The following is a 13,518-nucleotide window of genomic DNA, read 5'->3' on the forward strand; positions in this document are numbered from 1 at the left end:
TAAGAACTTTCTGGGTTTTTTTGTAAACGTTGGGAATTTTACGGAAACTTTGGAAAGTCTCTGCCCCTTTGCAACCGTAATTTACATAGCGTAAATAAAAAAATTCTATAACCATCTGATAGTAAAATACACAGAGAAAGAAAATATATTTCAATCGATTGTTAACAACATGAAGGGCATAAAAAAATATTACATCACGATGGAACTGCAGGAAGTTTGTGAGTTTAATGAAAAACGTATTATTAAATAATAATAACAATAATCAAAATTAAACACTTTTATTAAAAATATTAAATATTTTATTTGTTCACTTGTCATGGGACCATCACCAACATTACAGAACGATGAACATGCAAATATACTTAATTATCAACTCTACCTATTACCTTAAAATCTCAAGTAGTGCTTCAAGGTTGCATACCTGCCAACCTTGAAGAAATTTTATGAGTACTACAACCCCCCCCCCCACGCACGCGAGAACCTGACAGCCCACCACCAATGTATGCTCCACCGTTGCACACACACCTGTGAGAAACCTATGAGATACCTAACACTATAATACATATTATACACATAATATCCTTTCAACAATTATATTTTGTACAGGAGGCATAGCCCATGGAAACTTCTTCCACCTGAAAATCTTGTCAGAAATAAAAGTAAACTGAGGACATTCTTTCTAAATAAATAAATCAAAACATTTAATAAATATCTAAAACCAGCAGTTATCAATATCAAAATCAGTTTGCTAAAAACAAACAACAATTTTTTTTTATAATTTTCCATGCATAGTGTTTAAACTTTTGCATTGTTTAAGTTTTTAAAGGTTGCAGATTTGGCTTAGTAGTGCATCAGTGAAAGTCTCTTTGTAACAAATGCTGCCTTTGGAGGCAATCATGACTTTTCTTGACACGAGAGAACTAAACATCTCTGTGCTCATATTAATAAATTATTATTACTGTTGAAAAGAGCGGAGAATATTTTTTTTCAGGTTTTTTCGGGGGAATAAATTGAGCATAGCATTGTTTGTTAGATTTGTTATAGTTACATTTGTTACATTTATATTATTTACATCAAGCTTTTTTAACCATTTGCACTGGTTTGGTGAATCAGGAAGCGAAGTCGGCTCGGGACAGGAGGGAAGAGTAGAACGCTGCAGTTCAGAACATCTCAGTCAGACAATATGACAGGAAGCCCAAAATACACACACATATGAGAGTGATATATGTCAAATCCATCACCACTGTGTTAGGGTGGTTGTCAAGTCACTGCAGTTACAAGGATGTTTGAGTGTCTTTAATGTGTTGCAATAGGGTATTGTGAAATGAGTTCTTTTGTTTTTTGCCATGCAGCTGCTTGAGTCTTCGGAGTGCTTCTTGGTCTGTTTCTGTGTAGTTTTGAGGTTTGTTCTGTCATGCTGCTATGCAATTTATGAGGTTTCAATTGTTTTAGTGGGGAAGTCGTGGCCTAGAAGTTAGAGAGTTTGACTCCTAACCCTAAGGTTGTGGGTTCGAGTCTTGAGCTGTTTATCACGTTGGTGAGCATTATTACTTGAAGTTGCTAATGTCTCTTCTTCAGAGGTGTTTTGAAATGACCTTTTGTGCTAATTTCTCTGTTGAAACACATCCAGCTCCTCCAGGACTGTATGGATGAATTCAGTCTCTTCTTTGGGGAGGTAACAGCCACTGACACGAGGAAGAGCCAGGGTGTCAGAGGATGAAGATCTTTATTCACAGGAGATGCTTTAGTCTCTACACACTTCAGAAAGAAACATTACAGAGCGGATCAGTAACTTACAGGCCAAACATCACAAAACAACAATATAAAGCTCACTGAGGCAAACTAAAGGCACAGATTTTACCATTAATTCACATAGAAACACATAGAAAAATTCCAAAATCAAACCTAAAAGCCATTAAGTCGTTAGTTTATTGTCTCCTGCTTAAGTATGAGTCAAATATAAATAGCTAACGTTGTTTTATAAGGGGACACAGAATTACATTAAATATCTGAACTCACTTGAACATTAGCTAACGTTACTAGCTTAGTTCGCCACTCTCACTCATGAACGTTAAACGCGTTTCAAGACGCGCGACTGGTTTAGACAAATAAACTCGAAAGAGACCTTCAAACGTGATTAAATCCCAGTCAAAAAGATAACTCTTGATAGCCGTGACACAGTAACAACGCTGGATTGAACACCACCAGTGAGGTGATAAAGATGTTAGGTTCACATGTGAAGGCTTTTAGGCCCCTCTAGCGGTCAGGGTGCATTTTTTCCCCGTTTGACATTGATTTGCTATCCGTGCTTCAGAATTTGGGGCTAAAAGCGCCTTTTCAGTCAGTTAATCGATGTATGAGACAAATAATTACTAAACTTTACCAAATGTGTATCCCACAAAACTTTTTAAACTCTGGAAGACTTTGACCATGTCATCGCAGTTTTCATGTAGACAACATGTGGTCAACTCCACCCTGTTGAGGGGAACATGATATGAAAAAATAAATAAAATTGAAATTCTTATTTGTAAAAGTACTTAAAAAAAAAAAGTTATATTCTTTATTTTACACACCTTCTGTGTTAGCATTTTATTGCTAAGACTATTTGTAATGTAATGTGTAATTGCTCATTTGAAGTCAAAATGCCCTGTTTAAGTTGAAGAAGTGGTGTATTTAAACTTCTTTTGTCACATTTTTGTCAGATTATATTAGTAAAACTTACAATTCTTATTTAATCTACCAAGCACTGTGTCTGAAGAAAAAATGCAGACAATGGAACTAATTTGTTCAAGAAAACACAATTTATTGTACGATACACAGTTTAAATAAGTGTCAAAAGATTTTCAAAAAAAGACATTATGATACAACACTGATAAAAAGATTTATGCAAGAAACAGGTCGAACTGACAGCAGTCTGAAATTCAAGCCGGAGATGCAATATTAAATGCAAACCATGCCTTTTAAGGATTTATGGCATTTGTGTGTAAGAAGGATTATATTGCAGACCCCAATAAAAGTCCAGTAGTTCAATGATGTGTGTATATAGTCAAATGTAGTGTTAAAACAGCATGGAAGAAAACAAACAGTTTTTGCTAGAGGAGAATGGAATAGAACAGTGACTTGAAGAAACTGAACTGATGACAAAAAAAATCATTAAATAAACTATCAGTCTCAAATATCCACGTAAACGAAATTGAAGCTTCTTCATGAATGTTATGGCCGTTTTTAACAAAAACTAATTTTTACTATGAGAACACAGTCACAAAAGCTTTAAATAATCAAAATGCAGCTGTATTGTGACTGAACATTGTGCACTTAATCTATACTTCCCATTCAAGACAAGTATACACAGAAAACAAGAGAAGGGAACGCACTGGAGCTGCAATATAAAATCACATGGCACAACACAGATTTAAAACAACTCCGATTAAGACATTGGAAAGCTGTTAGATGAGGGAAAGCTGGTCTGGAGAGTTTTTACGAAGATACACAATATAACCACTCTCTCCCTCGGTCAAAAAACACAAACATTAATGGATCAATGGTCTGAAATTAAAGCTATGATATCTACATGTAAAGCATTAGGGTTGAGATATCATGAGATAGAGAAGCAGGTTCTGAGTCCAGCAGGCCAATCATCACCTTACAAACATAAACCTGCAGAAAGAAATAAAACTGCATTATTTCAAAGATGATGATCCAGTGCACTAAATACATGTGATATCATCATATTCAGGTCTAAAAGGACTTACCTTTGGTGTGTTTTATCTTGAACCAATACTTCTATCCTCGAAAATAGTGATCTCCACCTGTGAAAACTCAAGTTAAGGAAATAAAGTATCATAAAAACCCTGCAAGGTGTTTTCTATTTCTTCAAACAGCTCAAAAGTTTGTGTACATGGGATTTTTGACAGGTTTTTGAAAGGTCTCTTATGTTCACCAAGGCTGAATTTATTTGTTCCAAAGTACATTAAAAGCAGCAATATTGTGAAATTTTATTTCCATTAAATAATACATTTTCTATTTGAATTTGAAACTGGAAATGATTCATATGATGCAAAGTTACTCCCCCATGTGTGTTCATTTGCTGCTCAAGGAACATTTATGATCAACAAAAATTGTACACAAGCAGAATGTTTTTTTCTTTTGTTAACATAAAAAAAAAGATCTATGCAACATTACATTTGAATTTGAATATATGAAATCTGTTGCTACATTAAACATGTCTTCGTATCACTTTTGACCAATTGAATGCATCCTTGCTGAATACAAGCACACATTTCCTTCAGTCCGGTCAGAAACTTTATTTAAGGATACGACCCTGAGGCCCCTCTCTATGGGGTCAGTCAGGAGAAGCCCGAGAGGAGCATAGATCTTCTCATTCTGCTCCTGGATGTACTTGGCGATCTTTTTCAGCACCTGAATGAATGAATTCAACACAACACTGAAATCCATACGCATAATGTGATATAGATGACATCTAAAGCCTATCTCTCAGTCGGCTCACTTTCTCGTAGTGGGTCTCCATGCAGAGGAAGATTGTGTACGCAGTGAGACAGGCCAGACAGCCCTCCAGATATGACCTGCCGCCCAACTTCTCCGCCTCTGCATAGAGATTATTCAGGGTCTGTATGGTCTCCTCAAACTGCTGCTTGTCCATCTGTAACAACAGCACAATCATCATAGAATCCATGTGCCAAAGCTCTGGATATATCTGACATCTGTAAATGCAGATGAGTGGTTAAGGGAACTTTTGTGTTTGCTCTGGGTCTCCACACACCCTGCTCTCCAGCTCTGCTGGGAACTTGGTCTGGAACTTGCAGATGGTTCCAGAGGTGTAGTCTCTCTGAACGAAAACCTTGGAGGTGACGGCTGCTTGCCGCAGGTCCTGCAAGCTGTGCGTCTGGTGAGAAAACCACAGATTAAACAATACATCTTCTACCCTCAAAAAACTGTTCTTTAAGGGGGGAAACTTTGTATGCAAATTAGCACATATTTAATTAGAAAATGCCTAATTTGTATATTTAAACCTAACATTTTAGAAAACTTTTAAAACAAAAATCTTTGCAATTATCAGTGTAATCAATCAACTAGGTAAGGCGATAAATATTAGTTGTTATTTTTTACTCTATTCACCTGCGGTGTCTCACCTCAAATTTCTGAAAGTGTTTTTTTTTCCAAGTACATATATGAAATATTACATTTTAAGAGCCAAAAAGTGGTTACTAAACTGATGTTTTCCATGTCATAATAAATAATATGTGTGTGTGTGTCTGTGTGTGTATATTAAGAAACTGTAATATTATGAAATATTATTACTATTTAAAATAACTGCTTCTTTATTTTGAATATATTTTTTATATGTACTATAATCCTGTGATGGCAGAGCTGGTGTTTCAGCACTCATCTTCAGTCACATGATGATCCTTCACAAATTATTCCAATATGATGATGATTTGATAATTTTCAAAGGTGATTATTAAAACAACAGGAAATCAGACCCATATATATATAATGACAACTACACACACAACGCCCTTACTTATAGCATCATCAAAAAATACATATAAGTTGCGTTACATTTAAATAACACGACTGAAATCGAATGACAACATGAGATTCGTTTTAAATATGATACCTGGTTTGAGATTTATATGAGTATATTGTCAGTAAAAGTGAGGATATATATCTACGTCGATATTTATATTTGACGACCACTGGAGAAACGCTTACGTATCAAATAATAGCGGTATTACAAGAACACGTGTGTCAATCAGATAATTGGAGAGCGAAACATTTATTATAACGCATTATTTCAGATGTAAATCTTTGTCACTGAACATAAAGACAAGTGTAATTAAGTTTAATTTTTACTCACGCACCTCCGCCATAGTGGCTGCTGCTCCTCTTCCTGTTATTCGACCTGCTGTCCTCCACAAAACACAGTCCGGGAGGAACCTTTGACTTCACTCAACAGTTCCGCTGCTACACCATATCTATTCCTCTATGATGGCGGAAATGTTTATTGTATTTTTATTTTTTTCCCTCACCTTAAAGATGAAGTATTGTGAATTAACTTGTTTGGTGAGCCTCAAATTTACTTAAAAATACACCATTGCCAGCACACCACTATTTCACATTAAAATACCTTTAAAGAAAAATATTGTGCAACAGTTGAGCAACAGTTTCAGAAATAGCTAAATTGAAATGGTAATCTCATAACTCATGTAAATTATAACCTTCCTTTAAACAAAAACTCATTCATTTGCAGTTTCCAAAGGGATTTAGTTGTTTTGGGTGGTATTTACATGTATCTCTGTCCATATATATCATAGTTATGATGCATTTGTTTGCCAGCATTAAGACAATAGTGTCACAACATTTCAGGGAAGAGGATACAAGAAGGAAACAGTCCATCCTACTAATGATGTTTATTCACTTTTATTTCAGAATAATTTGTAATACTGAGTGAAACCTAGAGGAGAAAACAAGGTTAATGCCTAAAACAGTTCTCTCTCGTTGTCTCCATCTGTGTTTTTCAAATCCTACTTGGATGACTTATACAGGATGACATACAACAGAGAAAAGTCTTCATGATTGAGAGTGCAAGGAATCGTCTTATTTTACAGCAGCGGTCCCGCCAGCCTCACATGATAAATGGTACATCGGTGAGATCATTTATTCCTAAAGGTTCCCGTGGGACACCTGGGCCGTTTTTCACTGGATTCAAAGTTTTCACCATCACTCAGTTCCATAGACAGCACTGGATCAACTCAGTATGGACATAAAATAAGCTTGTGGTCCACCTTGAGATCTCTCAAAACCATTTGGCAGATCATATATCAGACAATATTTTGTAAAAATATCATGTTGTGTGGTAATGTTTTATTTGATGGCATTCTCATTGCATCAAGTTGATGCACTTCATCTGTAGTTTAACAGACAAGAGCATTTGTTTAAAAGGACTCTCGATTCACACGAACTTTTTTTTTTTTGATTGATCTCAAATGAGGAAACTCCAGCACTGTAATTAAGGTAAAAATTGTTAGCCTGAACGCATTGTAAGTCACTTTGTATAAAAAAAAGTCTGCTAAATGCATAAATTTTAATTTATTTTATTTTATTTTATTTTATTAACACTTGTAAACATTTGTCTGTGAAACATTTTGTTTTGAATCAATCAACTCCTACATTTGTTTCATTAATAGTGTTAGTTTAATAATCAGTTCTTAAATACATACATCCATATTTCATTATTTGCATCAATGTTATTTTAGACACACACACACACACACATTTTTAAGTTTTAGTAAGTTTGTTTCTGACAATTTTTTATTTTTTTTTTAAGTTTTAGTTATTTTTTTACTTAAATGAGAAATGATAAATAGAATAACCTTACTAAAATATATTTTTTAAATATTTCATTTCAGTTAAAGATCAGATCTTGGTAAAATCATTTTAATTAATATTAACCTTTTAATAAAAATATAAAAAATGTATTTGTGATGTTGTTTAAAACATTAATTCAGCTAATTCAAATAATATGCATTTTATTTAGCATTTTATTTTTGACTCGTATATTTGTATTTTCTACAAAAATAATCAAATGTTGATGCTGTGAAGCAATTTGGTGAGCAGGTGTTTAGGATGCTTTAATATATCGGGGAACTATCAGTTTTATAATTGAATTTATTGTTTGCCATTCTATGAACAAATCGACCATAACTATATCAATTACCCCAAAACACGACTCAGTCCTCAATCAAGTCTTCTGTACAGTGTTCTGCAACTTGAGCTATATTTCACAGATGCAATTTTAGGGGAACAGAAAATATGTTTCACTAATCTGACTGCTGTACAAAATATAAGGAAAATATCTGATATACCAGCCAAGTTATGAGTGTAGACATTCCTAAATCTCTGAATGACCCTCATTTATACATGCAGTCTCTATGATGCTTACAACAGGGGGTCTCAATGGAGGGGTACGTGTTCTGCTACCACCAAAGATCCTCTCGTGTGGAGAAATCACGGGTAAACATATCATGATGACAGATATGTTTAGGTGTAATTAAAACATCTTAAGTGACGACGAGTTTGGCATTCCATGATGGCATGTCTGTTTTCTTTCAGCAGTCACTTCATTAAGAACATTGTGAAATAATCGTGTGGTTATGAAAGCCAGTACACAGCTGCAGTATTGTGAGAGAGGAAATGCCCACATTGCTGTTTGGAATGGCTGAAGTTAGAACTGAGTTGAAGCTGCTCTCATGCAGTGTGAAAAGCAAACGAGACGCAGCGAAGGGCATCTCGCAAGCATCTGCATTCCAGTCCTAGAAACCCAGCCAAAAGTCGCAGATGCTTCATTATACATTTTAAATAATGTGTCTTTGTAGCAGAGGAGCCATCCGGCTTGCATTGACTGCTTTGACAAACACTGTTATAAATCAGGCTGTGGAACTTTTATAGAATTAGATCAGACATTTTACAGATGCACCACGGATACAGTCCATGTACAGCCATTCTCACGTACATTTTATTAGTCTGTCACACAAGAGCTTTTCAACCTAGAGCCTCTTGAACAAATGCAGCTGTTTGGATGCCAGGAATAGTAAAGGAATAGTGCACAAAAAAAAAAGCTTCAGGCCATCCAGGATGTAGACTAGAGGAGTTTGTTTCTTCATCAGAAACAGATTTGGAGAAATATTTCTCTCCTGATTCAGACAAGAAAACTTATCTTTCTTTACTAACTGACAGATTTAGCTTAAATGTCTCATGAAACTGAAATAAATACATACAATTAAAAAAAAAATTCTGCTTAACATTTATAAGAAAAACGTTAAATGTGACCCTGGGCCACAAAACTAGTCAAAAGTAGTACAGGTATATTTGTTTTTTATGCCAAAAATCATTAGGATATTAAAGAGGTCATAAGACATTGCTAAAAAAGAACATTATCTGGTGTAATGAAATGTGTTTATGCAGTTTAAGGTTCAATAAACACATTATTTTCTACATACTGTATATTATTGTTGCTCCTCTATGCCCCGCCTTTATGAAACCTGAGAAACTATTTTAACAAAGCTCATTGTTCTCAAAAGCAAGGTGTGTGCTGATTGGCCAGTTATCCCGTATGTTGTGATTGGCTGAATGCCTCAAGCGTGTGATGGAAATGTTATGCCCCTTAAATTACTCTGATGTCATCTCCCAGCCAGATGAGACAACAACAATAAAACCTATTATAAATGAGGCATTTGTTGCTTCAACTGGGGAAACAATTACTGATTATAATGACTTATGCTGTCTTTTTACACATTGTGTTGCGTATCGCACTGCGTAAACATAAAACCATGTCTGCATTTGTGATCTGAGAAACGACAAAAAACAAGCGTTACTCTACACTGCTCAAAATTCCAAGAGGGTCTGGTTGCAGGCTTGCACTTGCACTCTCAGACTTGCATTCTCAGACAATTGCACTTCCACTAGTGACATCACTTGCAGTCTTTATTTTTTATTTTGTTTAATTTTTTTATTACTTTTTGTTTGAATTTCCCAACATTTTATAACAGTAGCCAGGTGGCGAAGACAAGAAAAAAGAAACTAAATTACAATATCACTTGCAATCGCTACTTGCACTCTCTGCTACCTGTGACGTCACTTGCAATTGACACAAATCGTGCATGTTGCCAATGGAGACAAGACGCTGTGGTGGTGATTAAATGATTAAAACTAAATTAGTACTATAATGTACAGGGTCCTGCAAGAAAAAGACAAGACTGGCAATCTGTGGCCAGAACAGCAGAATATGAACATTTGCGCAAAGTCTCTCGCTAAGTGTAGAAAAAAAAACACGTAACTTGGCTTAATATATTAAGATGCTATTAAATTATCAAATTAAATATACAGTTCATTAATATAAGGAATATGTATATAGTATTTTCCTCACATACTGCAAAATGTGGCATAATGGACTAAGATGATAAAGGCCAAACTCAATATGCTTCTCTACATTATTAAAATATATAACTAATATGTACAGGCACGCAGGTGAGCCAGAATAAACACAACACGCAAAGTTCACGTTAAGCATTTTTCCATATAGAATAAAAATTTGTCTACAATTCGTTTATATCACTGTACTCGTATGCTTGCCTGTACGGAGTTGTTTCCTTTTAAAATCACTTAATGCATTTCATAATGCACGTACATATTTTCTGGTCTGTATACATTGCTCCAGGCATGATGAAGAGGATATAGTCCTCTTTTGGAAGTCCAAACAAAGTAGTTTCTTTTTCACAATGAAACACAGCGTCTATATGACATGGCAACGGCAACAACAATACTACAATGAGAATAAAAGGTACGCCTTCTTTTTAGCGTGAACATCTGGGCGGCGTTATGCAAATCTTCCCACATAGTGACGTAGACATGTGGGGGCATATTAGAACAAGACGTTTAGGGGGGTGTGGACAAATCTTAACTTTGATAAAGAATATCTCTTTGGATTTGAGACTTTAATCTTTGCAACTTTACAGATCTTCATGCACCAAGAGCTTGTAACACTCCAAAAATTGAATCGCATCATATGACTCCTTTAATAAAGGTCATTTTCCATGCAGATATTTTGTACATTTCCTACCATAATTATATATCAAAACTTAATTTTTGATTAGTAATATGCATGGCTATTTTCAAATAGTTGTATCTCAGCCCAAATATTGTCCTATCCTAACAAACCATACATCAATGGAAAGCTTATTCGTTCAGCATTTCAGACAATTGAGATGCATAGATTGACCCTTATAACCGGTTCTGTGTTCCAGGGTCACAGGTATTATGAGAAAATATAAAATATATAATATAAAGATTTGTGCATGTATATAAATATTTCCTCAAACAACATGCTTTATGAATCAGAAGAAAAGGAATTAAAAGTTTGATAGACCACTGTGTGACGTTCAAAGAACGATTTATTCGCGAATGGGGATCACTAAAGAAGACATTATGTTCTTTATATCCGATACTTGTATTAAGAGAGTGATTTATGCATTCCTCAATTGTAGGTGTAATATATCGCATTAAAAGGTTAATTAGAAAATCAGTTTAAATGTTGTTGTTTTTTTTAACGTGCACACACCTTTATATTATCTAAAGATTCAGTCAATTAGTAGACACAAAGGGTTAATTAATAATTTTAGTCCCCCCTGCATGAAGATAAAATATATATTTGTCCGGCACATAGAGCAACCTTCGCGTTATGCCAAGCCAGTTGCATTACTATTGGTTTGTTTCACCTTTCAAGCGCGTTCATTACTCTCGCGCTGCGCAACGGAACGGCAGCGCGCGACACTCTCAAGCTCTCATAAGACAGTGGCAAACGAGGACGCCAAAGAAACCGAGTTAGTGCAGTACTAATGCAAAAACATCCGTCTGAGGTCTCAACAGTGCAACGCAGTTGGATATAACTGTTATTTCCCCTCTTGTGCCATGAAGAACCTTCTCCTCAAGCTGTGGATCTTCATCGCTCCAGCTGTCTTCCTCCCTTCGCTCAATGCTCAGTACCACACCTGGTTACCGGAGCCGGGGGATTCGGGTTACGAAAAAAAGACAGTGCATGGACATTCCCGAGGACCTGAGGTTGTGTTTTAATGTGGGCTACCACCAAATGCTGCTTCCCAATTTGCTGGAGCACGAAACCATAGCTGAGGTGAAGCAGCAAGCGAGCAGCTGGGTTCCTCTGGTGCACAAAGCCTGTCACCCCGGCACGCAAGTGTTCCTCTGCTCGCTCTTCGCCCCCGTGTGCCTCGAAACACCCATATATCCGTGTCGCTGGCTGTGCGAGGCTGTCCGGGACGGCTGTACCCCTATAATGCAGGCGTTTGGGTTCCCTTGGCCTGAAATGCTCAAAATGTGACAGTTTCCCCTGAGCGACGTTGTGCCTTTCTATGAACAACCACCAGCAGCGATGACACGGACAAAATCCCCAGGGTGTGTATGATAACTGTGTTTGACAGAATTTTAACATTAACTTCTTTCGAATCTTCCTTTTTATGCTTAAAAAATACATGGCGCAGCCAAATAAATTGTGCCACAGCTACGTTTCTGTTAACTATTTATTGACTGTTTTGGTCACATATTGTTACTGTTTTGTTATTCAAATGTGAAAATAAAAGTAAGAATCAGTAGGTGTGTTTTATTTATTATTATGGTTTGTTAAGGCTGATTGTTTGTTTAGATCCGTTTACGATGCATACAAACACATAACCAACGAGTTATTGACATGTATTTAGATTTTACTTAAAATTACAGTGTTAAAATACATTACTTTTTTATCTGCAGTATTGAATTTGTTGCATCTTTTCACCATTTTAAATGTGAAATTACTGTAAAATAAATAAAATATTATAGATCAAGCAATTAAACATTTACACTTAGATCAGTTTATAATCTTCCCATTTGCTTATTTACTTGAGATGTAAGCAACAGTCAGGACATTTGGTTTAAACATTTTTTTTTTTTCTCCTTCTTTTTTCTTTAGATGTCTCTTCTGTTTGTCCGCCATGTGACCATGAGATGAACACAGATGCAATTCTGGAACAACTGTGTGCCAGTGAATTTGGTAATTAATTTTTTTATGCAATATTGATGAATTAGTATTTTAAAAAATCACCCTAAACTAAAGTACAGATCGCATCCAAGTAATTAGTTTAAATATGTATTATATATTTTTAAAAGATTAATTCCAAGATAAATTATATCCTTGATTAGGGAGATTTTCCAGTTAAGTTGCTAATTGAAATATTGATTGTGTCTGACTATTAAAAAAACAAACATATTTTGTCTTTACCGACAAGAGAGAAATTATAAACTAGCTGTATTTCTTCTTGACTAGTATCAACACGCTGATCTTACGGTATAAAGTTGAAACGCACTACAAAGAACAATTCTGAAAATGAGCTCTTATATAGACTATTATGGACATCTGTCTAAAACATATTGCAACGCACCTCAGATGTGAAAGATTTTGGCATAGTCCTTTTACGAACATTAAAAGCACTGAAAGGCAAAACTTGTTCCAAACACTTTTCGGCATGCTGCTACTAATGCAAGTGATTTCAGAATGCTTCATTTATTGGCCAATGCTTAATGACTTCAAGAGAACAAAATCTGATCGTATGATTCCCATCATTGTGATTCCTGGTCCAGGTTTTCAGCCCACACATTTGTTTCCAATAATATTGTTGACTGAAAAAAAAAATATATCTAATATTACTTTCCGGATTTGCACTCTTTAAATCTATTTCTCTCTTGAGACAGTAAGGGTCTAGTGCTGCTTAAACATAAACATAATTCTCCCTGTATATTTATAGTTTTTTTTTTTTTTTATTAGATTTCAACCGCAAATGGAGATATTTGGTTTTTATAAAAAGCAGAGCTACTTCTTCCATTGCAAATGCTGTTTCTAAGAACCAGTGATGTGGTCAGAATCCAGAAGGTCTTTTTTTTCAGGGTTTGAGA

The 13,518-nt window shown here is 35.4% G+C and overlaps 1 protein-coding gene and 1 pseudogene across 1 annotated transcript; one reads left to right on the top strand and one right to left on the bottom strand.

Annotated features, from left to right (window-relative positions):
* Nucleotides 1-2,782: 2,782 nt before the first annotated feature.
* Nucleotides 2,783-6,012, bottom strand: LOC113109754 (golgin subfamily A member 7). Its single transcript, XM_026273500.1, has 6 exons — nt 5,883-6,012; nt 4,781-4,903; nt 4,508-4,660; nt 4,318-4,419; nt 3,753-3,809; nt 2,783-3,657 (listed from the first exon to the last, which is right to left on the bottom strand). The coding sequence occupies exons 1-5, from the start codon at nt 5,889-5,891 to the stop codon at nt 3,765-3,767; spliced, it is 432 nt and encodes a 143-aa protein (XP_026129285.1). The 5' UTR covers nt 5,892-6,012; the 3' UTR covers nt 2,783-3,657; nt 3,753-3,764.
* A 5,285-nt stretch (nt 6,013-11,297) lies between these two features.
* On the top strand, nt 11,298-11,914 carry LOC113109469 (secreted frizzled-related protein 1-like; annotated as a pseudogene).
* The last annotated feature ends 1,604 nt before the right edge of the window (nt 11,915-13,518 follow it).

This window comes from Carassius auratus, chromosome 10 (genome assembly GCF_003368295.1).
Source record: "Carassius auratus strain Wakin chromosome 10, ASM336829v1, whole genome shotgun sequence".
NCBI lineage: Eukaryota > Metazoa > Chordata > Actinopteri > Cypriniformes > Cyprinidae > Carassius > Carassius auratus.

Bases quoted from the DNA above. Each gene is read 5' to 3' on its own strand.
- LOC113109754 (XM_026273500.1), bottom strand. The intron at 4,661-4,780 runs GTGTGTGGAGAC...CTGTTGTTACAG, and splicing joins CAGCAGAGCTGGAGAGCAGG to ATGGACAAGCAGCAGTTTGA. The intron at 3,810-4,317 runs GTATCCTTAAAT...GAGTTTTCACAG, and splicing joins TAGAGAGGGGCCTCAGGGTC to GTGGAGATCACTATTTTCGA.